This window comes from Podarcis erhardii (genome assembly GCF_964252035.2).
Source record: "Podarcis erhardii genome assembly, chromosome: 4".
Taxonomy (NCBI): Eukaryota; Metazoa; Chordata; class Lepidosauria; order Squamata; family Lacertidae; genus Podarcis; species Podarcis erhardii.
This window is the reverse complement of record NC_138508.1, coordinates 63,267,283-63,294,079: the sequence shown is the minus strand read 5'-3', so window position 1 is coordinate 63,294,079 and position 26,797 is coordinate 63,267,283. Positions and strand designations below refer to the sequence as shown.

General features: G+C 40.2%; 1 protein-coding gene across 1 annotated transcript; it reads right to left on the bottom strand.

The window, feature by feature from the left end:
• Positions 1 to 1,209: 1,209 nt before the first annotated feature.
• On the bottom strand, positions 1,210 to 5,797 carry NR0B1 (nuclear receptor subfamily 0 group B member 1). Its single transcript, XM_081859948.1, has 2 exons — positions 4,348 to 5,797; positions 1,210 to 2,413 (listed from the first exon to the last, which is right to left on the bottom strand). Exons 1-2 carry the CDS (start codon positions 5,078 to 5,080, stop codon positions 2,169 to 2,171), a joined length of 978 nt encoding a protein of 325 aa, XP_081716074.1. The 5' UTR covers positions 5,081 to 5,797; the 3' UTR covers positions 1,210 to 2,168.
• Positions 5,798 to 26,797: the final 21,000 nt, after the last annotated feature.

The following is a 26,797-nucleotide window of genomic DNA, read 5'->3' as shown; positions in this document are numbered from 1 at the left end:
CTATTTATTGTATTAAAAAATGTTGCATGCCACTTTCTTGCTGGAATGGTAAATTATAAGAGCAAGTTATCAACATATGCATATTAATTACAGTGTTCTATGTGCTAGCTGGGAGGAACTTTGTCCAGGTTTCAGGATGTCTAATTAACAGCAACATAATATGGGGCAGATGGGTCTTATCAACCTGGGAAAGTAGCCCATCTAGAAGAAAACTGTTCCTAAACCTCTGCTGCCTTGAGAGATGTCTTTGGGAAAAGAAAAGGCTAAGGAGTAAACCCTACACAAATCCAGAGTTAGACCCTAACCCTAAATTTAATAAGAAAACATATGTTCATTACAGGGACATCTACCTAACCTTTGTGCATTTGTATGCAATTAAAAAAACTTTCATCAATGCCTGTCAAACTTGTGAGATATTTATCAGTCTTCCTCGTGCTCAATCACCCCGATCTCAAGCTGTCAGCAAACATTTTATTTCCCTGGTTGCATGTTACACACCCATGGCTGATGGAGAGCATTTGGTTTCAGGAGTCACATATTTTGCAGGTCTGCAGTACATATTCCAGTGGTTTTCTATTATTATCACACCTACACAAATGTACCTAGTTACAAAATTTAGTCATTTTGCATTCTCTTTCTTCCTTTCTGTTCCAAACAGAAACTTTAGTCCTTTTCTAAAACCACTCAGTAGATTTGGATGCAGCACAGAACAGCAATATGCAGCATGTATCTATGTGGTGTTAACAATATTGAAAATGACACTTGTCCATTAATGTAAGGTTTTAAATTTAATGTTGTGAATTTTCTTCACCCTGAGTGAAGAAGATGCACAACTTCTCAGCTCTCTCACTGTCCCATTATTTACAACAATAAATCATGTGACATAACTATAGCAGTATTTTTAATGCATTATATGTTCCCTATCCATTAATTACTGCATCTAGCTTATAGTGACTTTACTCTGGTGTATTTATAGGAAGTACAAATGTAGTTTGGAAACCTGGAAAAAGGTTCACCAATTACCGGTATATGATCAAGCTTTGTGTTGGAAGGTGACTGCACCATGTAAACTGACATAGAATTAAGGAATTTTGTTTGCAAACAGAAACAGCATGTGATGTTTTTAAGACAAAATAAGAGAAGTGCATAAATATTCTAATCCTTGCAACAATGATTCAACTTTTAGATTAACGCCACTGATTTCAAGGATGCTTTTGTCCACAAGTTTATGATAAATGACTCAGCCTATGTAGACAACATGCAAGAAAAAAATAAATTGTTTGCATTAATTTACAATTCTTACAACTTTGTTACAATTTACTGTGTTTACAGGATAGAGTTGCTTCCAGCTTCAAATACACATGGTATTGAATCTCTTGCAGCCAACACTTACATATCAGGCTTTTTTGCAGTCTACATAAATGCAAACAGTATGATTTTAAAATAACTTGTGTAGTGAAAACAATCTTCTTCACCCCTTGACCTGATCCAAACACTGCTATAGGGATTCCAACTTCTCCTGATATAATAAAGTCTATCCAAAGTCCCTTAAGTAAAAAAATTATGAAATAACTTGTCAGGATAAATATGAAAAGGTAGAACATTACACCATATTTGGTCTTGCATGCGTTCCAAGAATATAGGATCATAACAATGAATGACATAACGGAAAAGAGAGACTTCCTATTTTGAACACAATACACAGATCTGTCTAAGTTTCAGTTAAAGATATACCAAAGAAAATTCACTCTGCTTTGGAAACTAAACTGAAATCCTATGCACACTTACCTGGGAATAAGTTCCACTGACTATATAGTGGGACTTAGTTCCAGTAAACATGTATAGTTGCACTTTGTGGCTTAAATCCTATGCACACTTGCCCAGAGTAGGCTCCACTGAACACAATGGGGCTTACTTAGAAGTAAGATGCATTGGATTACACAGTTCTTTCTTTTTTTTTAAGGGCTGCAATATGTTGCTGGAACTTTTCAAGGTATGAGTATTTAATAAAAGCTAAGAGCACTCAAATAATATTTTATTACTGAATACAAAAATACTATCTATGTAAAAACAATAAGTTAGTTTATTTTACAATACTTTACACTACTCTGTTGTGGGACATTTCATGTTGGATTGCTCTATTATGTAGTTATAATTCACACATGGCTTCATAATTTTGCACAAAGCATCTCCAACAGCATGTCATCCATATTCACTGTTCCAATGATAGGCCTAAAGAAAAGTTCGGAAATAACATTAGCATTAATAGATCCGAGCATAGACAGAGCTGCATTCAGTTTGGCAAATCTAGTCTGGTCCCCTCTGTGAATCATTCTGACATGTTCATTTAGGGCTTGCTGTGCTTCTTGCTGCAGTCCCTGGATGTACTGTACACACTGCAGCCCAGGCAGATCTAGAAGGGTAAAAAGAAAACACATGAACATTAAGTCCTCTCTTCATAATACCTTTTTATCTGCAATATACACAATTGGAAGTGACTTACTCCATTGTGCAAAATGGCTGGAAAGTAATCAGAATTAACGGAGAACAAACAAGTACTTCACTGAACTTTTAGTAGCAAGACAAGTCTGATAGTCATCATACCACTATAAGAATATAAACACAATACATGAAGCATGTGTTTTGAAGTGTACAACTCTATTTCTTTTTACAAAATGGAATTTTTCGTGCTCATTTCAGGGAACAGAGGACACGCCCACCCACTACCAAGAACAAATGACACTTTCTACAAAATTTATTAACTTCTCTAACAAATATGTCTAAACCTATCAGTTATAAAACTCACCAATCTGCTTTTAGAAATAAAAATGTTCACAAATTGACAAAGATAGCATGGCAGGGAGAGAGCAAAAGAGAAAAGAAGGCTTGCCCACAACCTGTTGACAGCCAGTATCATTCATATTAAAATGTGCACTGCAGACAGCCATACTTCCAAGGTTCTACAATGCAAATAAAAAAGCTCTGAATGTAATGTAAATATTTTCTAATGCCTTAAGGCAGCATCTCTGGTTCTGACTTCTTAAACCATTTTTAAAATGTGCTTAATTCATTTGACCCTTTTATAATTACCAATAATTTCCTTCTTTCTCCTTTCTTCTACATTGCTATTTATTTATTACATGTTAATTATTAGTATCCACTAGATGTGTTAGTTTAATGGTCAAAGTAGCAATTTCCCCTGAAAATAACTTTTTAGAATGTTTCAAAATGAGGTACTTGAACATGTTTCCTTACAATTCAGTACAATCATCCAGTCCCTAAGTGAATCTATATATTTAATACACAATAAAACACCATCTACCCTTAAACACCACAGTACTTGATCAGAGCACAGGGAGTTTCTAGAGCACAAGAAAAACTTTGCTCACAAGGGTCTTTCAGAATCCCTGTTTTATAAGAAATTCTGAAGGAGAGAAAGATGACAAAATGAAGATATTCTTAGCTTTGCAGCCCAGGATTAAACAGGTTTATCGGGGGGGGGGGGGAGCTCCATGTACAGTCTGTTTTTCTGAACATAAAACTGGATGCTGTTCTGCCAGGCTAAGCAACAGGAAACCAAAAGAGCACATGGAAACTGTTTTTATTCTCTCTCCCCCAAAAGCCGAGCCTACTAGTATGCTTTATTGCACTTTTGTTACTCACCGAGGATATTACATAGCCCATATTTAGGGGAGGGGAAATTTCCCTGAGCAGAACAGGTAGAGAGAGTTCTGAGCTTTCCCCTTTCTTGTCAAGTCTGCCTGTCGCTGGCGCAATGAAAACCCTTGAAGACCACGGTTCCCAACGCGGAGGAGAGGGGCAATTTGATTTTTAAGGGAACCAATTCAAGAACAAGTTATTAACAGTTAATGGCCTTTTAGTCTTCCTCCACTTGAATTGGAGTTCTTTTTGAATAGTAAGAATTATATGTCCGGGGGGGGGGGGAATGCTTAGGTGGAGTATGGCCCAAAAAAATGTTGGGAACCACTGCTCTAAGACTTTCCAGAGTCTCAGCAAAACAAAACTTGAGTTGCCATCACACTAATTCACCTTCTGAGGTTATGTTCAAGCAAGGCATTTACTTTCTTAGTAAAGGCTCAAGAAGGCAGGACCAACTACCACGACACCTATTCCTCCCCCCCCCCCCAAAAAAAACCCCCAGGCTTTTTAAACAGAGCTTCTGTGCTATTCGTAGCTACTTGGCAGGAGGAAACCAGCTGAAGAAATCCAACAGGTGGTGCCTTGTGCTAACATGGTAGTGCGGATGGTGGGAAAAGAAGCTAACCGTGACCCATGTCTCGCCCCCAACTCCCCGCGCTTCTTTCCCGCCAAATTCCCCGCGCTTACCCGGATTGAAGAGCACCGTCCCCTTGAGGTAGGCGTACTCCTTGGTGGTAATGTCCAGGCTCCAGCACTTGCCCAGGAAGCTTTGGATGGCTTCGATCTCCTCTGCCGACGGGAGCTTCGGGCTGCCGCTGTTACTGCTACTACTGCTGCTGCTGCCACAGGTCGCCGCCGCCAGCTTCTCCTGGGTCTTGTGCAGCAGCAGGAAATGGTGCTGCGGCTGCCGCCGTTGCCGGTGCTGGAGCTGCTGCTGCTGCTGCTGCCTCTGCTCTTCGGCCCGCTTCTCGGTCAAGATCCTTTGCAGCATGCTGGGCTCGGTGGTCTCCACCGTCTCGAAGTGCACGCGGTCCTGGGCCAGCCCCAGCACCAGCAGCGGAGCCCAGGAGCTGCGCACCAGCACCAGCTGCTCGTCCAGGGGCAGCTCCTGGAAGCTGGGCACGTTCTTGACGAAGCGCAGCGTCTTCACCAGCACCGCCGAAGCCGCCTTGCACGCCACCTGCGGGCTCTGCAGAGCCACGCGCTTCTGCGAGCCGCACGAGCAGCCGGGACACGCCGCGTGCCCGCCCGGACTAAGCGGTGGAGGAGGCGGCGGCGGCGGTGGAGGAGGAGGCGGCTGCTCGCTTCCCGCCTGCCGCCGCTGCTGCTGCCGCTGCTCCTCGCTTTTCAGGATATTGTAGAGGATGCTGCTCTGCCGCCGGCTGCCCGTGCAGCAGCGGCATCTTTCCACGCACGCCATGGCTCCAAAGGGAGGCGGCTGGAAAAAGAGGGCTGGAAAGAGCGGGAAAAGCTCGCCGCTTCCGCCCCTCAGCCGAGCGGAGTGCTCGCCCTCGGCTCGGCCCTTAACTTTATAGCGCGCGGGCAGCTAGAGTTCAACGGCGCAGACGCTCCTGAGTCGCTGAGGGAGGGAAGAGGCGAGGGCGAGGGTTGGGTGGGAGCGGAGCCAAGTCCCGGCGCCAACTCCACCTTCTCCCGCTCTCCTCCTCCCGGCTACACAGCGGAAGCGCGAGGCTCTGAGGCGCTCGCCTTTGTGCTCCCTTCGTCAATGTGGCCCCGCCGTCTCCTGAGGCGCAATATTTACGGGCGGCATTGCGTTGCCTTGCTTTCGTTTCCTTCCTCCTCTTTCTTTAGACTCGGCTTCAAGGGCAGGGCAAAAGTAATGCCCATATTTATATATTGCCATGCCTTCGCCACCCCATTCCCTCTTTCGATGGAGGGCTCGGGGAAAGCGAGGAGGTTCTTTGCAAACAGCCAAATAATTGCAGAGCAAAGTTCAAGGAGTTAAATTGCCTGCGAGTAGAGAGTCTCTGCAATGACCTAATAAAGCGCCCTGGGTTTTATGGAGACTCATCAAAGGAATATTTCCTTCTAAGAAATCCAGGTGTTAGAGAACATTCTCTAAACTATTTTTTTAAGCTTAATTTCAAACCACTTTTGCTTCCACGTTATTGTTGGTATTAAAAAGCAGGCACACGCTAGTAATTTGGTTTTCTTTCTTACTATATATATTTTTAAGTTCCTTGCTGGATATATGAATAACGTATACTGCAGTGCAAGCAAATATATATTATAATATTAAGGAAAAGAATGTGCCTGTGGCGCTGCCTTTTTCTTAATCACAAGATTACAAATCTGCAGCGTTATTAGCTCTGTGTTATTAGTTATCTATGTTATTAGCTCTGAATTGGCATTGCTGGTATTTTTATTTTATGCTACCTATTCTAACTTTAAAATCCATAATAAGTTTAATTTTAAAGGTGGTGCTAGAGGTCATTCCTGGATATGTGTATCTAAAACAGCAGTGCATTCCACAAACCAGCTAAGCCACAAAGTATTTACACCAAAGCCAGTTCTTCATCAAAAACAGGAACAATGTGACTGAAATTCCTGAGGCCTCTTCCTGTCCAACACCACCAAGATATACTTATAGATGCAGCCCTCCCCCCCAAAAAAACCATACACACACACCTACATACCAAATCCAGCTCAGAATCCTGCAGAGCAGAAGTCTTGGCAACTCTAGATCATTACAGTTATAACATCTCTCTCCACAGGCATCTATTACTTCACTTTCTTTTCTCATCTTTTATCTTTTTCTTGATTACTCTTCTCTATGCCTCCTCATCTTCTTTGAAGTTCTTTTTATACTTTCTCTTAATTAAATTAATTGTAAATCAGGTGATAACGAATGAATGTAAAATACAAAAAGGAACTAGGCAAGGGTGCCCGCTATCACCGTTATTTATCCTGGTTCTGGAAGTACTTGCAAGAAATATAAGAGCGAATAAAGAGATTAAAGGGATAAAAACTGGAAAAAATGAATTTAAGTTGAAAGCCTTCGCTGATGATCTAGTAATTACCATAGAAGATCCAAAAAACTCTCTCCCTAGAGTAATAGAGAAAATCCAAGAACTTGGGGAAATGGCAGGATTCAAATTAAATAGAAATAAAACCAAGTTATTAGTTAAAAATTTAAAAGAAGAGAAAAATGATTTGGTGCAAAGTATTGAGATAGAAATCCATAAAAAGTAAAATGTTTAGGGATATGGTTAACAGCAAGAAATATAAATGTGTATAAAGACAATTATGAAAAAGTATGGTCCGAGATAAAAAGGAATTTAGAAATATGGAGTAGAATGAACCTTTCCCTACTAGGAAGAATTGCAGCAATAAAAATGAATGTGTTGCCGAAAATGCTCTTTCTTTTCCAGCAGTCCCAGTAATGGTTAAGGATGATTGCCTCAAAAGATGGCAAAAGGATATTTACAAGTTTGTCTGGGGGGCAAAAGGCCAAGGATTAAACATAAGATACTTACAGATACAAAAGAAAGAGGAGGCTTTGCCCTCCCAGATGTCAAATTGTATTATGAGGCTGCATGTTTGGTCTGGATTAGGGACTGGATAAAACTGGAAAAGGAAGAAGCATTAGATTTGGAATGTCATGATAACAAATATGGATGGCATGCATACTTATGGTATGGGAAAGGGAAAGTACATAAAGGATTTTACAATCATATAATCAGGAGATCATGCGGGAGAGGTATAAAGATTTAATAAAACAAAAAGCACCTTGGTGTTTATCACCAATTGAAGCTTCGTTACTCAAACCACTTGGTAAAAAGGGGAAGTGGCCTACATATAGAGATTTACTGAGAGATCAAGAAGGAAAATGGAAATTAAAAGATTATGAGGAAATCAAAGACCATTTTCAGAGTTGGCTGCATTACAGGCAATTATATGAGATGTACAAGGAAGATAACAAAAAGGGGTTTAGCTATACAATCTCTAGATTTCAAAAGGAGGTTATAGAAGAAGTGAAGCTGCTGAAGAAAGCATATGGTATTCTGCTAGAATGGGAAACAAAAGACGAGGAGGTCAAATCAGTTATGATCAAATGGGCACAAGATATAGGACATAATATACAATTTGAGGATTGGGAAAAGCTGTGGAAGGCAGATTTGAAATTTACAGACTATTCTCTTTTGAATGAAAACTAAATGAAAATGATGTATAGATGGTATATCACACCAGTAAAAATGGCAAAAATGTACAAAACTGGGTCAAGTAAATGTTAGAAATGTAAAGAAAAAGAAGGTACTTTGTATCGTGGTGGGAATGTAGAGAGGTTAAAAAAATTGGGGAGATGATATATAACGAATTGAAAAAAATGTTTTAAATGACATTTGTAAAAAAACAGAAGCATTTTTGTTAGGGATTTTAGGACAAGACCTGCCAAGAAAAATAAAGAGCTTATTTATGTATGCTACAACAGCGTCTTGTTAGCACAAGGATGGAAGAACGAGGAAAGCCCAATGAAAGAACAATGGCAAGAAAAACTGATGAGCTATGTGGAGTTGGCAAAGTTAACATATAAACTATGTGAGAAGGACAACAGTGACTTCAAGGAAAAATGGGAACTTTTTACAAACTATCTAAAGAGACAACAAAAGGATTTGGACTCTTTGGCAGATTTTGAATAAACATCCACAAATTTATTAGCAGAATATATGATAGATAAGGTAATGATATGTACAATTTTACAACATGCAGAGAATAACATGTATAAACAAATCAGAGAGGATAGCTGAGGGAAGTCTTTGGACGGTGGGAGAGGGAGGGAGGGAGGGGGGAAAGGGGGAATTGTACTTGGTTATATTGATTTATAATTTGATTTGTTAAACTTGTTCAATAATTTATTTTTTTTTAAGTGTTTTATGCATCACCATTATCACTTTTTACTCTCTATGAAACTATGGTTGCAATTCCAAGCATACTTACTTGGGAGCAAGTCAGAATTCAAATAAGCTCCTGAGTGAACCGGGGGCAGACCAAGCAGTAAAACTTCCAACATGACAATTAAGCCACAAGACTTCCCTGTAAACCTTGTTAAGGTTAAGCTATGAAAGCATGTGTAGGAAAATGAGTGTACATCATATGTACTTAGAATGGAAAAAGCTCATAGTTGAAGTCCATAAGGGGAGGACTTTGATAATGCCTCTTTTGCTGTGCATATCATCATCATCATTAATAAATAGCAATAATATTGGAGAGGATAGTACTAAAGAACTCTTTGGCTGTGGCTAATTTCTTGAGGGAGTAAGCGGTTTGAGTCCCTGTAGCTCACCCTGTCAGCTCCCTTAGCTCCCTGTTAAATACAGTTGTACCTTAGGTTACAAACACTTCGGCTTACAGACTCCACTAACCTGGAAGCCGTACCTCGGGTTAAGAACTTTGTGCCAGGATGAGAACACAAATTACACGGTGGCAGTGTGGCGGCAGCAGGAGGCCCCATTAGCTAAAGTGTTACCTCAGGTTAAGAACATTTTCAGGTTAAGAATGGACCTCTGGAACGAATTAAGTTCGTAACCCAAGGTACCACTGTAATTAGTAAAGGTAAAGGAACCCCTGCCCATACGGGCCAGTCGTGTCCGACTCTAGGGTTGTGCGCTCATCTCACTTAAGAGGCCGGGAGCCAGCGCTGTCCGAAGACACTTCCGGCTCACGTGGCCAGCGTGACGAAGCTGCAGCTGGCGAGCCAGCACCAGCGCAGCACATGGAAACGCCATTTACCTTCCCGCTATAAAGCGGTTCCTATTTATCTACTTGCACTTAGGGGTGCTTTCGAACTGCTAGGTGGGCAGGAGCTGGGACCGAAAGACGGGAGCTCACCCCGCCGCGGGGATTCGAACCGCCGACCATACGATCGGCAAGTCCTAGGCACTGAGGTTTTACCCACAGCGCCACCCGCGTCCCATTACCACTGTAATTAGTTACTGACCAAATACAGAAGACAGTATCAAGGACAAGAGATACAGAGATGCAAGCAATACTGCACTCAACTCACAAAGTAGTCCAACAAGTATTATTGGTGTACATCAGCCTTTGCCAACCTAGTGTTCTCCAGATGTTTTGGACTACAATTTCCATCAGACCTAGCCAGCAGACATCTACAGGGCGCCAGGTTAGTAAAGGTGGTTGTACTTTGTGCTTTTGTTATATGCACAGATACCTAGATGTCTGAAAGCTAGACCTAAGTTTATGGTAAAAAATAAGCCTAACAATTCTTAGTGCAGAACAAAAGTTAGGAACTGCAGGCCCAGAAGACAAATATAGTCCAGGCCTTTCTAACCAGACCATACTCCTCACCTGCCTTCTTCTACATCCTTCTCAAGTGCTTATGCCAGACTGGCATCTACCCTTGAACTATGATACTCTCTATCTACTTCCTTGCCTGGATAGAGGAGTGTGTGTATAGAACATTACTACATTAAAGGTAAAGGGACCCCTGACCATTAGGTCCAGTCGTGGCCGACTCTGGGGCTGCGGTGCTCATCTTGCTTTATTGGCCGAGGAACCGGCATACAGCTTCCAGGTCATGTGGCCAGCATGACTAAGCCACTTCTGGCGAACCAGAGCAGCGCATGGAAACGCCGTTTACCTTCCCGCCGGAGCGGTACCTATTTATCTACTTGCACTTTGACATGCTTTCGAACTGCTAAGTGGGCAGGAGCAGGGACCGAGCAACGGGAGCTCACCCCGTTGCAGGGATTCGAACCGCCGACCTTCTGGTCGGCAAGTCCTAGGCTCTGTGGTTTAACCCACAGTGCCAACAACATCCCCTATTACTACATTAGGTGTATTAATTTCAGTGGGTCTCTTCTGAGTAAATTTTAGTTGAATACCGTCCTAAGAGTTACATCTGTTGCTCTTCACATTTTTGCCACTGGGCCTGCCTTTTGTTCTGGCTCTAGTGGCATGTGGACTCTGGAAGCTTACTCACAAGTTGAAAAATGTCCCAGCTCCCTGGCTCCCCTTGGAGCCAGCATACACTCTGGTGGGTAGGCTGGATCCGTTTGTGCCAGGACAGGCAGCAATGCATCCTTGGCAAAAAGACCTGGGTCAGTCCTTCCAAGTCCCCTTCTTACTGTAGTGCAGCTGGCCCCACTGATTCACTGCCTACCTCTTTGGCTACCATGGAAATCTCACTGTCCAAAGCCTGGATAGGCACTGTGTCAAAAAGTTTTCCCTCTCCTGTGATGTCTGACAATGATAGACACACACACACACCCTCAACTTGCTACTTAGGCTTCATTGGACCCATGATAATAATAAAAATGTCCTTTACCCTAGTGCAGGATAAAAGGAGCCATGGCACATTTCCAGCAGAATTTGCTCAGAGGCAGAAGGGTAGTGTCAAGTAAAAAGATGGGCAAAGAACATAAACAGAATAATAAGGTGTATAATAATTTAGTATCTATACACGTATATGCACAAGCTTTTGCCTATTTCATTTACTGGTATATCCTGCCTTTCTTGAGAGGGAACTCAAGGCAGAACTTACAGTTTGTTCCACAATCTCCCATACTCGGCTTAACTTCACCAGTATTGTAACGTGCAGCTTAGATTCCCAGCACCAAGCTGTGCAACCTTCTCTGGCAGCTCTTGATAGAATTGAATACTTGAACTGAAACATTTATAGATGAAGATGCAAGTGTGTCTCATTTCCTTAACAAATATGCCTGAAATAAATGTTGTTCCTTTTTTATTTGAGTTTTTGCTTCTTTATACTCTGCAGGAGTCTTTTTTAGACTAAACATAGAAAAAGTTACTACGGACTCTCAATTTCCTTTTATAAATTGCATGCAATATATTTCATTTATAGTCATCAATTGTGTGCTCATAATTCAGCCCCAAATGGGAGTTTCTATAATAAACTGTTTTGTTGGCTTATTCAGTAAACTGGTAGAGGCAAGTTCCAATTTTATGAGATTTATTACCTGTGTTGCTGGATGACCTTAGCATCTTGTTCTCTTTCTTCTGGTGATGAGAATTAAGAGTTATTACCGAGTGCAATGGAGACTTCTGATGCTGTTCCAGCTTTAAATGGTTTAACTCAGGGAACTAGGAGGCTTTAACACTGTCTGTTATGAGGAGAGAAAGTCATTTCTTTGATTTAAATAGGCAATTGAGAAAGGTTAACTCAACATTTTTTTAGAATATAATAAATATCTTCCCTTGTTTCATTATTATTACTTTTAACTGAGGGCTGGTTTCTGTATTAACAACTGTGCAGTAAATCCACACCGTATGGGTGCTTCACAATGTATGCAATAATCTGTTTCCCTCTCATTTTCACATGGCCCCCATTGTGCACATTTAACCTTTCCATTGTAGTTGAGGTGATGTTTTGTATAGATAAAATAGGAATACTCAACTGCTGTGAACACATCAGAAGCATAGGCACATTCAAAGCAACATTAAAATCAGTGTGGATGTTCTCTTGACATCTCAGAGTACAATTATATATATGCCTGAAATAAGTTCAGCAACACATTAATATAAGAAATGAAAATATGAAGTACATGCAGATACTTAAAAATGCAACCAAAGTGTGTGCCTAAAGTAAGCAAACTTTACATCCTTAAATTGTTACTTAAGGATAGTTTACCAAATCACTTTACATTTGTTTTTCCTGTGCAATTCCCTGTGACAAGGAAAATTAGTACCTGAAACTTCAACAAAAGTGATAAGCAGCTTGTACAGAACTGGACTTTCCAGTTGCTGTTAATTTATTCAGTCATAGGTGTCCTGGTGTTTACTTCATTCAGTGGCTCTTTGGGCCTAGGAGACCTGGGTTAACATGTTTATTTCTGTCTTTGTAAGGATGTGTGGAAAATGTGTTCATGTTCCAGAGGTTCAAAGACCAGTGTGGGTCAATATGAGCAAGCCAGGGCTGAACTGATATTACCCTTGCTGGTACCTTTCCCGGGAAAATCAGAGGCTCACTATGTAAGGTTCCTATTGGAAGACCGGACAAACGCTAGAACATTAGCAGTGGCAAAGTTTTTATCAGTGGTTGCAAGAACCAATGATCCCTATCTTTTGAACAAAATGCTTGTTTAACCTGGCGGTAGGCTGTATGAATTGTGTATTGCTTTGTAAGAATTTGTTGGGTCTCTGGACCGTAATAAAGATTGATTGATTGAAAATTATTTTTTTATTTATACCCAGCCCCTCTGACTGGGTTTCCTCAGCCACTCTGGGCAACTGCCAACATATATAAAAACATAATAAAACATTAAACACTAAAAAAAAAAAAAAATCCCTTCTTCTGAAGGCTGTATAGTTATCATTTATCTCTTTGGCTCGGGGGTCACATAACTCTAAACCCTCCAACATTTTTCTGATGAAAATAGGGACACCCTTCCACACCTTCCAACATTTCTCTGATGAAAATAGGAACATCCTAAGGAAAATTGTGACATCCTGCGATCTAATCAGAAACCAGGACGGTTTCTATAAATCTGGAATTATCCCTGGAAAAGAGGGACACTTGGAGGCTCTGTGATGTGGGGTGGGGTTGAGAGCACAGCTTGCTCCAGCAAAGGAGCAGTCAGGATTTGGGTATGATTTAGGAAAAACAGCTTCACAGCCCAAACAGCTTCACCCCCTTGCATGCCAAGCTTGGTGTGTGGGCCAGAGGTTTCCCACACCGGTAGACCATGATCCCACCTCTGCTGTGTAAGAGTCTATATTGACTCCATCTCAACCCACCAGGATATGCCCTGATTCTTCATAATAAAAACAAATTAAAATGACATTCAAATACACTATCAAGCCTGGTTTTCTGTGGCTGCTCTCCTGGCACTGGTACTAAAAATATTTTCTAGTATTTTTCTGAAAAGAACATGGGTTCATCATAGAAGTATGCAGAGTGCTGGAATGCAATTCCAGGATGTTAATGCCCATAGAAGTGCACGTTTTTGTGCTAGTTCTATGTTATTCCTGAAAGTTTATTCATAATTACATTCTTCATGAAATGATGTGCTCCTACATTCTGCAGAAAGTCACTGTTACACTTTCTAGATGCTCATAAGATTGCCAAACTGCCGGTATTTTACTAGTCCAGTCACAACTGACCAGTCAATGAATCAGTATTGTAGGCTAAAATCCTAGTAGCCAGCGTTGTGTAGTGGTTAAGAGCGGTGGTCTCGTAATCTGGGGAACCGGGTTCGCGTCTCCGCTCCTCCACATGCAGCTACTGGGTGACCTTGGGCCAGTCACACTTCCTTGAAGTCTCTCAGCCCCATTCACCTCACAGAGTGTTTGTTGTGGGGGAGGAAGGGAAAGGAGAATGTTAGCCACTTTGAGACTCCTTAAAGGGAGTGAAAGGCGGGATATCAAATCCAAACTCTTCTTCTTCTTCTTCCTCTAGTAAAATGTGGATTTTACCAAACTGCAATGAGGACCTGCCACATTCTGCCAACCATCACCCATATGCCAGCAGTTGGTTTAGTCCTGAGTCACTTTGATTCACCAGATTCTACTCTGGCTGTGTTCCTTAGCATTAGCATTTTTGAAAATATGCAGCTGGCAACACTACTTCTGAATGTAAATTACTCTGAGGGTGTTGGCTTTCAGACTTCACAAGAATGCAGAGGAGGGGAGCATAATGCCTGAGCAAGCCTAGAGCAGGATCTTTAGACAGTTACAGTGCAGATTATATAGGCCTCCACAGAAGTAAGCCAGTCTAGTGTATATTGGATTGCAGTTTTAGAGTCATACTATACAAGATCTTCAGTGTGTCCTGTAAAGAAACATTTTCATTGCAACGACTGATGAATAAATTAACAGATAAAGATCTACAGGGCTGGCCCACCCATGAGGCAAAGTGAGGCTACCACCTCGGGTGGCAGGATCCACAGGGGCAGCAGATCCTGATGCAGATCTTTATTACTTCCCCCTTGTTCCTGATGCAGATCTTCACTTATCCCTTCTTTCCTGGCAGGGAGGGGGTGCCATTTTATGGTTCATGTCAGTTGCCAAAACCTATTAGGCTGGCCCTGCTGATCTGCATCTTTTGGCACTATTATCTAAGGACCATGATAAATGTTAACTATACTGTGTTCGTCTTTATCTCTTATCTCTAAATGTGGTATTGTTTTGTTCTTTAAATGAAAAGTTGATTTAACATAATGGAATCACATAACCTCCTTCTAATTTCTCACTTGTTTTAATTGTATTCTTTTCACCTTGGGTACTTAGCAGTATCGATTTTTAGTTTGGAATAAATATGTTACTTCATCCGGTAGATTTTATTCCTTTTCCAAAAAGCAAATGCTTTACTTTGGACTTACAAATCTTAAATTGTATCACATTCCATAATTTAGTTGAACACATCCCAAACATCTACCTTAATACCAAGTATAATGCCTTTCTCAAAAAGCATTGGTTAAACAAATGGAAGTAAGATGGCTAAGAAGACAGTGAGTGTCCATTGTGATGTTATATTTCAGCATCACCATTGAAGCAAAGGGTGTTTTCAGCTGAAAGCTAGCTGATGACAACAGGGAAATCTGAATATTATCCAAACCTCCAGTTCTTTGTGTAACTTCAGGAAATTGAGTGAATGATTTAAAGCTACGATGATGAGCCATAGGTAACTATGGAGTAAGCATGTAGGAAAGAATTATTGTCTACATTCTCATTATATTGAATAAACTAAATAAGAAATAGCAATTATGGAAGGGCTTTTAATTTATTAATTTTACTCTATATATTTAGGAGGCAATCTGATGCTTAATGGGAAGGGCTGTAGCGGAGAGACAATAGGATACTGTTGTTGTTGTTGTTTAGTCGTTTAGTCGTGTCCAACTCTTCGTGACCCCTTGGACCAGAGCACGCCAGGCACTCCTGTCTTCCACTGCCTCCCGCAGTTTGGTCAAACTCATGCTGGTAGCTTCGAGAACACTATCCAACCATCTCGTCCTCTGTCGTCCCCTTCTCCTTGTGCCCTCCATATTTCCCAACATCAGGGTCTTTAGGCCTCCCTTTCTTTGAATTGGGACTGAGAGGGAGGTCACCAGAAGCAATCTCAGTATGATGGTGGAAAGGTATCTTGCCATTGCTGTTTTCTAGTATTGCTCCACTGCAGTGAGACCAGAAATGGACTTCGTAACAGAGACCATTGATTCTTAAGTTCCTAAGCATCCTAGCTACCCTTATCTGCTCCCCAACTAGGTAGGTGTCCACCAAGTGAAAGCCAAGCCTAGTCAACTCCCCACCTCAAAATAGTTTTGCTTTATCTTTCCAGTTAAGACAAAGCAAACATGAGTTAGTAGAGAACATTTTTTCCCACTAAATGTTACACAGACTACGTTCCCTAAATAAATGTGGGAAACTGCTTGCATGGCAGTTGAAGAAGAGACAAAAATTAAATACAGTTACAAATCTAGAAATTGAAGGAAGAAATATTCAGAACCCCATGGAAATTAGAAAGTGCTTCCAGAGATACTTCAAAAAATTATATACTCAAGGGCCGCAAGACGAGGTTGAGATTAAACAATTTTTGGAAAGAAATGGACTAACAAAGTTGTCACAAAAAAACAGATTAATCCTGAACAACAAAATAACACAACAAGAGACTGAACAAGCCATTCAGAACATGCAACTGGGCAAATCTCCAGGGCCAGACGGCTTGACTTCCAAGTATTATAAGACATTAAAAGACTATTTGATCCAACCAATGATGGAGGTCTGTAACGAAATTATGGAGGGGAAGAGGGCGCCGGAATCGTGGAAGGAAGCTTTTATCACATTGATACCTAAATCTGAAACTGAAAAGACACAACTCAAAAACTATCGTCCCATCTCCCTTCTAAATGTGGATTACAAAATATTTGCAGACATTTTGGCAAGTAGACTTAAAAGAGTTCTAAATGAAGTAATTCATAAAGACCAGGCAGGCTTTCTCCCAGGTAGACATATGTTTGCCAACACTAGGAACATTATTGACATTCTGGAACTTTTGCAAACAGACATAAACACAAAAGCAGTGTTAATTTTTATAGATGCGGAGAAGGCCTTTGATAATATTTCTTGGAAATTTATGAAGGGAAATTTAAAAGAAATGGGAGTGGGACGGGGGTTTGAGAATGGGATTGAAGCAATATATTCAGAACAAAAGGCTAAATTGATAGTTAACAATGTGGTTACAGAAGAGTTCAAAATTGAAAAAGGAACACGACAAGGCTGCCCGATCTCCCCTCTGTTATTTATCTCGGTTCTGGAGGTGCTCTTGAACATGATCAGAGGGGACCGGTTGGTGGAAGGGATTCAGGTCGGAGCGAAACAATACAAACTTAAAGCTTTTGCAGATGACCTAGTTTTGACCCTGCAGGAGCCAGAATCTAGTACGAAAAGAGTATTACAATTGATTCAGGACTTTGGTCGGGTGGCGGGATTTAAATTAAACAAACAGAAAACCAAGGTGTTGGGAAAAAATTTGACAGATACAGAGTCAGAACGGTTTCAGAGAGAAACAGAACTAACTATGGTTAAAAAGGTAAAGTACCTACGGGTAAACATAACAGCAAAAAATCTGAGTCTATTTAAGGATAACTATGAAAAATGTTGGTCTGAAATTAAGAGAGACTTGGACAGTTGGACAAAACTGAAGCTTTCTTTGTTAGGCCGAATTGCTGCTATTAAGATGAATGTATTGCCAAAAATGTTGTTTTTGTTTCAAACACTACAGATTGTGGACAAGGCGGAGTGCTTCCGGAAGTGGCAGAAAGATATATCTAAATTTGTCTGGCAGGGCAAAAAGCCCAGAATTAAGTTTAAGATATTAACAGATGCGAAAGAAAGAGGGGGCTTTGCCCTGCCAGACTTAAAGTTGTTCTATGAAGCCGCAGCTTTCTGCTGGCTAAAAGACTGGCTACTTCTCGAAGACACTGACGTACTGGACCTGGAAGGTTTTAACAATGCTTTTGGTTGGCATGTATACTTATGGTATGACAAAGTTAAGATCAATAAGGCCTTTAAGAACCATATTGTCAGGAAAGCAGTGTTTAACGTCTGGACAAAATATAAAGACTTATTGGAAAATAAAACTCCAAGGTGGCTTTCACCTCTGGAAGCTAAGGCCCGAAAAAGACCCAATATGGAGGCCAAATGGCCAAAATATTGGGAAATATTAGAAAAAGATGGAGACAATTGGAAATTGCAGAGTTTGGAGAAAATGAAGGATAAGGTGCGAGACTGGTTACATTACGCTCAGATTAAAGAAGTTTTTAAAAATGACAAAAAGTTAGGGTTCCAGGTGGAGAAATCGAAGTTAGAAACAGAATTGTTAGAACCAAAGACTAAGGTACTATCTAGAATGTATAACTTGCTGTTAAAATGGAATACACAAGACGAAATGGTTAAATCGGCTATGATAAAGTGGGCACAGGACATTGGGCATAACATTATGTTTGAGGACTGGGAAAGGTTGTGGACCACTGGGCTGAACTTCACCGCATGTAATGCTCTGAAGGAAAATGTAATGAAAATGATATATAGATGGTACATGACCCCAGTTAAACTCGCCAAAATATACCATTCGTCTGATAATAAATGTTGGAAATGTAAAGAAAATGAAGGAACATTCTTTCACCTCTGGTGGACATGCCCTAGGGTGAAGGTCTTCTGGGAAATGATATATAATGAGCTGAAAAAGGTATTTAAATATACCTTCACTAAGAAACCAGAGGCCTTCCTTCTGGGTATTGTCGACCAGAAGGTGTTAAAGAAGGACCGAACATTCTTTATGTATGCAACAACGGCAGCAAGGATACTCATCGCAAAAAATTGGAAAACTCAAGATCTACCCACACTGGAAGAGTGGCAGATGCAGCTGATGGACTATATGCAACTGGCTGAGATGACTGCCAGAATCCGTGATCTGGGAGAAGAGAAGATGGAGGAAGACTGGAAGAAATTCAAGATGTATTTACAAAAACATTGTAATTTGGTTGAATGTTAAGAAGGATGCTAGATTATAAAAAATTGGCCACCACTAAATTAGATTTAAATTTGATGATAAGTGAGACTAAAGAAAATATAAATCTTTTTGGAAGAAGTGCTAGATTATATCTGAATGAGTGGACATGAGATTGCAAACAAGTTGATAATTTGGAGAAAACTTTTAACGATGTAAATGGGAGCGGGAGACGTGAGGGAGTCCAAAGAATTGATGAAATTATGTTTGTGACAGAAGTAAGACTGTTTATTATTTGTGCATTGATATTTAAAAACTTTAATAAATATTTATAAAAAAAAAAAAATAGTTTTGCTTTATATTTCCAGTTAAGACAAAGCAAAAATGAGTTAGTAGAGAACATTTTTTCCCACTAAATGTTACACAGACTACGTTCCCTAAATCTTAGGACAATAACATTCTACACAACATTATAAAATTTGGTTCAGACACTGCTAATCTATGCATCAGTTGTGGAAACACACAGAGCCTACTTTTTCTTATTGTGGTATTAGTGGGCTACAGGTCAGGGCTATTACCAATAGAAAGAAGGGCCAGAGGGAGTTAGCTGCTCCCCTGGCAATTATCCCACCTCCTTAGGAAGATATCACATCATGAGAACTCTTGTTCCATTTTATTCCCATGAACCATTATTCTTTGAAGATGTTTGTTCCTGAACTTGGCTTTTGGATTTCAAGCACGTTGCATGCCATTTCAGCATATTCATCAGTCTGCAGCATTCTTGATATAAGCAAATCTTTCTTTTGTCCTTCACCTCATAGGAAGAAATTCTGTCATCACTCAAATGCAACTGACCAACAATCTAGCAACTTTCTTAAACAGCCCCTGCTTCCATTAAATGTGTGAGAAAGTACTAAAGTGGTCAGTGACAGAAGTTTTATAATAAACAGAAGGGCAGTACATTTTGACATGTAACAGCTGACTAGCGTCTCAGTACTATCTGCTATCTTCACTATGCACAGCACAATTTATTAGGGATTTCCTTTTCCTTCTCCCAAGAGAACCTTCATTAAAATCACCAAGGCCATTTACAAAGTCTACAGTAGATTAGACATTCTTATCTAATTTAGGTTAAAAATACTTCAGATTTCTTGCCTTTGCTTATAAAACATGCTTTTGTAGTCTCAAGAAACAAGCAAAAGGTAAATTTCAACATAGGGAAGTTCAAATGCTAAACTGGATCAAACATGGCCAGGTTGTTCCATGGTGATAAAGTAGTGCTCAGATGTCTATTTTTTGGCATTTGAGGGAACCCAACTTTTCATGTATTTTAGTAGAACAAAAGGTTTGACCTGTCTTTTGTCTGCTTAGAATTGCATAAAACTCTATTAAGAGAAAGAGAGAGATTTTGTTCCAGACATTGCAAATTTTAGATAAGATGGACTGTTTCAAGAAGTGGCAGAAAGATATATCTAAATTTGTCTGGCAGGGCAAAAAACCCAGAATTAAATTTAAGATTTTGACTGATGCAAAGGATAGAGGGGGCTTTGCCCTGCCGGACTTAAAACTTTATTATGAAGCAGCAGCTTTTTGCTGGCTGAAACCATGGCTACTTCTTGAGAATACAGACATTCTGGACTTGGAAGGTTATGATAATAGTTTTGGTTGGCATGCATATTTATGGTATGACAAGGTAAAGGTACATAGAAATTTTAAAAATCATATTATTAGGAAAGCATTGTATAATGTATGGAATCGATATAAAGATTTGTTTGAAAGTAAAACCCCCAGGTGGCTGTCACCAATGGAAGCTAAGGCGGTAAAAAGATTGAACATGGATACAGACTGGCCAAAATATTGTGAAATTATAGAATATGATGGTGAAAAGTTGAAACTACAGAGTTTTGAGAAATTGAAACCTAAAGTCCGAGATTGGTTACATTACTACCAGATTAATGAAACTTTTAAGCAGGACAGAAAACTAGGATTTCAGAAGGAGAGGTCAAAGTTAGAAACAGAATTGCTAGAATCCAATACTAAGAATTTGTCTAGAATGTATAATCTGCTGCTAAAATGGAACACACAAGATGAAACGGTTAAATCAGTCATGATTAAGTGGGCACAAGATATTGGTCATGATATTATGTTTGCTGACTGGGAGCAGTTATGGACCACAGGTATTAAATTTACGGCATGTAGTGCCCTGAAAGAGAACATAATGAAAATGATCTATAGGTGGTACATGACCCCAGTCAAGCTTGCAAAGATATATCATTTGCCCAATAACAATTGCTGGAAGTGTAATGAATGTGAAGGAACTTTTTATCACCTTTGGTGGACCTGCCCAAAGATTAAGGCCTACTGGGAAATGATCTATAATGAAATTAAGAAAATCCTTAAGTGGACATTTGTAAAGAAACCGGAGGCTTTTCTCCTGGGCATGGTCGGCCAATTGGTACCAAAGAAAGATAGGACCTTTTTTATGTACGCAACAACAGCAGCAAGAATCCTTTTGGCGAAGTATTGGAAGACTGAAGAATTACCTACTCTGGAAGAATGGCAGACCAAGGTGACTGAATTTATGGGACTGGCAGAGATGACCGGCAGAATCCGTGACCAGAGGAAAGAGACAGTGGAGGAGGACTGGAAAAAATTTAAAATCTATCTTAAAAATTGTTGTAAAATTTCGGAATGTTAAGATGTCAGGGGATTGGACACAAAGAATTACAGCTATAAATCGAAATTTATAAAGCAGAAACCCTTTTTAAAGAGAATTAAATATAAAAATGGGATGAAGAATTGCTAAAAATTTTGAAATTTGGATGCAGTGAAGGGGAGGTTTGGGGAAGTCGCACTATGTTTGTTTGTTTTTTGTTTATGTTGTAAAATCAATAAAAATTATTATAAAAAAAAAAAAAATAAGAGAAAGAGAGAGATTATTGGTTTTTCCTTAAATGTTTTGTCATTGCCAAGTGTAAATGGTTATTTCCCATAACATTCAAAGCCTTGCTATATGCTGTTCAAAGCCACCCGCAGAACTGAAATCATAATTCCAGGAAATATTTTACTGTGGAAATTTAGGCTGCAATTCTATATACATCTGAGAGTAAGTCCAGTTGAACTGAATGAGGTTTAATTCTGAGTAAATAGATATATTTACACTATTAATTTACACTAGATATACTGTAACTTATGTCATTAGTTCTTCCATACTAGTTTTAATATATTTAAAAACAGATAATATTTAAAAGCATGTCCTTGCTTTTTTATTTGATTTGAACCAACAATGAATGAGCAACTAAAGCAGTGGTTCTCAAACTTTTTTCTCTGATCCACACTTTCTGAATAAAAATTGGCTTATGCCACACCAATTTTTTATTGATAAGAAATACACTGGAAAACAAAAAGAAACAATTCCTAGCAGTGCTTGATTTGTAACATAGAACACAGCATTTTGAAAAGATATCTACCCATACTTTGCAAATATATTTATTTTTTGACACTATACTATAATATACCGGTACTGGGCTGGAAAGGCAGAGAGCCAGGCCTGATTTCTACTGGATTCCAAGGCTGTGTCTATGGGAGAAGCAGGACCTTCTTGGGGTGTTAATGCTGTGAACCTCTCCATCATACGCTCAGGTTGTATATATGTGTAAATAAACCGTGTATCATAAAGACACCACAGTGTCTGCTGTGCGTGATTTAACAAGAAACACAAACCGTGGAAGAGCCTGGAACTCCTGGAATCTCACACCACTCAGAGCAACAGTGCTTTCTAGGTAAAAAAAATGAGGTGCCAGTTCTCCTGTGTGCCAGCATAAAGTGCCGTGTGTGCCAGCATAAAATGGCTGCCGTGGGCAGCAAAAACAAGCAGTGCCAGTACTCTATATCAATACTCTGTACCAGTGAGTAGCGTCTCACAAAAGAGCCCTAACCGTGTATAGATAATAATACACAGAATACTGATCAGGAGCTGAGGCTAGCAGATTGGAACTCATCACTGAACCAAGGACACAGAAGATTCCAGCTGAGACACATAGCTCAGACACATTTGCTCTTTAATATTACACCAGCATTATGAAAGGTTGAACTTCCATTTGTGTGTGTATTCTTTTGAGAGAGTTCTTTTTTAAAAAAAATCAAATTTATATATGATTACATAAGAACATGCTTTAGCTGCCCAAGTTATTGCACTACCTGTAGTTTTAGAAAATAATAGCTGCTTCTTTAACCTTTATGTGCAGCAGGAGCATCCAAACAATGATCACTCATGGGAGAATCAGCTCTGCAATAATAGGAATGTAATGTAGCAAATAAACTCTTATTACACCTAGGTCACTGTTTAGTTTTATGTCCACACACACTTAGTGGGCCATGCATAATGTCATTTATTTCTGTTCTAATTAGTTTGTGTTGCTCCTTGCTGAGGCTTGTAAACTTCTGCATCACTGCTCCAATTGTTGCTCTAATAAGGATCCGTAACGGAGCTTTTTAATCTCTCCTTTCCCAAGAGTTCACCCTCTCATGCCAGCTTTTATAATTGTCCTTGGACAATAAAGTATTTATGCTGAGAGGCACACATGTGAGCTATCGGGGCAGGAAAGGTGAATAGAGGTGCATTTATAGCTCTAAATTATGAGAACAAGATACTGTTTCAGCACATTAACCAACAATTTATCTGGAGTATGGTTTTTAATACATAACTGGCACAGATATATTAAAGAAGCAAAAAGCATAAAATGTATTTCTAAGAATGGATACATTCTCACATCAATTTAGCAATCCAGTGCAGCCATGAGGCTCCAAAGCACACCCTAATAATTTCTAGCCCACATCTCTCAGGCTTCACCTGAATTGAGCAGGAAGATTAAAGTGCAGAAAGGGTCCCAGAAGTAGTTCAGAGAAGGGCAATCCTGTGGGGTTCTCTCAACAGGACTGATATTTGTGTGTGTGATTGATAGCAGAGGATGTTATCCAACGATATCTGCCTGCTTGCACATAGGAAATCTGCCTACATTACAGAACTTACAGTTTCTCTGCTCTGCTGTCTAGCCCCCATGCAGCCCCAAAATCTGTTCCAGGTGGTCCCCCAAACCCCCAGAGCAAATTTTGAAGGGCACTCGAAAGGCTGCAAGGGGGAAGAGAGCAAGAAGTGCCATATCCTAAGTGGACACCCACTTTTACTACATTGGATCTCACCTAGAATAGGTAAGAAATTAGTAACCGCATAATGTTACAGTGAATTCTCTTGGGGCAGTCTTTTTTTTATTAGACATGGAAAACTAGTGTACTTGGCAGACTGAAAGAACTAATTACTTTGGTGCTCTTTATCTGGTTAAAAAATAAAATAATAAAGCAGCCTCTGCTTAAAATCTTCAGGAGACAAACAATAAAACTATACTGTTGTCGAACGTATGAGGTGATGCTATGATTCAATTCCACTCTGAAGAACTGATGACCGAGATGCTGGCAGCAGCCAGAATATCCAAAGCACAACAATGAACAACATTTTTAAAATCTTACAGCTGTCTCTGTGGAATAAAAAACATGTGGACGTTAGTAATTGCTGAGCTTACACCCCACCCCACCCGCCCGCAAACCTTGTATATCCGGAGGAAAGGAAACCCTGGAACATTTTTTGCAACATGGTGGGACTTTATATCTCACATCTTGTAAACACACAAATAGGATTCCCTGACTGCATTGCAAAAGGATATTTGGATACTATAATATAGAAACTAATGTAAGATTATTTGTAATTATATGTGCACATCATCTCTTGCAGCTTGTTGTTCTGGATCCATAGGTGATGTTTGTTTAGTTCAGAAACCTGTGAGAAAATGTTAAATGTTAAGAAAGTGTTAAAACTGAATACATTTAAAAAGCAAAAAAACAAAACCCTACTCTGTTGTCCCCAGCACCTGCTTGCTTTACTGAAATATTTAGGTAATCAAAGATTACCTTTCCTAGTGAATTAAAAATGATTTGTTCTGCTGTTATACGAGGAAAAATTCTTGACATTGATCTATTTTGTTCTTGAATTATTTAAAAAAATCATTGTGCTGAATCTGGTGTCCTTGTTTAGAAGGTGAAGAATAATGCTAGGTTTTAAAATGACTCAAACATTCTGCTTGTTTAACTCCATGAAGGCCAATTTGTATCACAATGCCTTTACTTCAAAGCTGTTGTAAAACTGTTTTTGTGGTTTCTGTGACACTTCATACATACATGTTCATTACCTACAAAATCAAGCAATGATGTGTTTGTGTGCTTGATCAAGCCAACCACAAGGAAGGACGATAGTTCAGATCAAGTAGCATGTGATGAGAAAGACCTCTTTCTGAGACCTTGAAGAGCCTCTACCAATCTGAATATACTTCACTGAGATAGATAATTCTGCAAGTTTTCTATTTTGACTTACACCCCTTTGGACATCAGTCCACAAAAACTGAGTCATACCCATTCAGCTGCAAGCCATCAAGTATATGATATTCAAGTGAGGCAAGGGAGAAGGGCTACCCCTATGCTATCCACATAATCAATTATCAGAAACCAATATATTCAATATATTCAATATATATATCCACATATGCTTATACAAATCAAGGATTACAGTACTTTATAATCCATTTTGAATCAAAAGGGAAGCTGTGCTGCAAACTGCTTGAAACGGCAAGAAATAAGGAGCCGACCTTTCCCCTAAATATCTGTGCACCCCGGACAAGGGGGAAAGACATGAATCAGAGATTCTGGTACAAAATCCCCTCAGATACAGGCTAAATTAATCCACAGAACAGGAAGAGCAAAACCACAAAATGTCCAAAGCTCCCTGTCCTGTCATTACTGGGGGAAAGGTTAGACAGAGCGTCACTACAAGCATCGGAAAGCAGAACTGGAATCCGGTGCTGACCAAGGTTTGACCGGGGGTCAAGTTGCGTGACAACCGCTTGCTGATTGGCTGATTCTCGCTGACAATATTGTGAATCCTTCCTGATTGTCTCATGATCAATGATTTGCTGTGTTCTGCTCAGGTATAAAGACCTCTGGATTTCTGTCAATCGAGGTCCCCAGTTCTTTGGAAAATATTCCAACTGGGTACCTTATTGCCTGGCAATAAACCTCACCTTCTTATTCTCCATTGCTGTCTGGCTGATCTATTTTTAACACATCGCGAGTACCTTTGCTTCATTTGGTGCCGTGACTGGATCAGACAGGCCAGTAGGGTTTTTTTAACCCAAAAGAGCCTCGCTCGGTTCTTGCGGGGGGGCGTGTCGGGGACCTTGTTCCAGCTCCAGGCGCCACTCGGACATCATTTCCGAAGGAGGGGGGCAATCGCCTCGGCCCGGATCCCCGGCAAGACGGAGGCAAGGACCGAGGAAGGAGAATCTGAACGTGAGCCAACAGGAAAAGCGCGCCACGGAAGGAACTCACGGTGAGTTGAGATAAAAAATGAGTGCTTGATCAACACTCGGGCGACCCACTAGTAACCTCCCGTTAAAGGGAAAAGGATTCCCAGAAGGGAAAGGGAGGAGAAGCTGGGTGAGCCCAAAAGGAGGGAATAAGGGAGTTCTGCAGGAAAAGGTTAGGAAAACAAGAAACAAAACAGCTGTGTGTGTGTGTGTGGGTTTCTCTGCCAAAGTTGTTTCGCCGCAGGCAAAGGGGGGCGAAAAGGGCGGTGTGTATGTGTATGATCGAATGGAAGAGTGTCCCGGGACTTGTGGTTGAATGAGTAAGGACTGTGATATATATAAAAGGAAGAGTGTTTGAAAGAAAAAAAAGGGAGAAAAGGGTTCTGAATGAGTGCAGAAAAGCAAGGGAAAAAAAAAGGGGAAGTGTGCTGTGGGTTTCCTTGTCCTATTTTTGAAATTGCCTAGCTAAAAGCTTGCCTGGCGAAGAGGGAAAGTTTTTGCAAAGAACAACTATGGGGGGAAAATGTTCAAAACCAGTTCAAGCCTGTACACCCCTAGAATGCATGTTAGAAAATTTTAAAAGAGTTTTCCCAGAAGAACAAGGAGAGGTCAAACCAAGTAAGGAGGTTTTAAAGAAATATTGCCAGCAGATTTGGCCCCAACAGGTCAAAAATTGGCCACGGGGAGGTACCTTCAGGATTGAGCTATGTCAAGCAGTTATGGACTCAATAATGCAGAAACCGGATTTGCTTAAGGAGCAGTTTTATTATATTTCAAAATG

Bases quoted from the DNA above. Each gene is read 5' to 3' on its own strand.
- NR0B1 (XM_081859948.1), bottom strand. From the start codon at position 5,080: ATGGCGTGCGTGGAAAGATGCCGCTGCTGCACGGGCAGCCGGCGGCAG. The intron at 2,414-4,347 runs GTAAGCGCGGGG...TTACCCTTCTAG, and splicing joins GACGGTGCTCTTCAATCCGG to ATCTGCCTGGGCTGCAGTGT.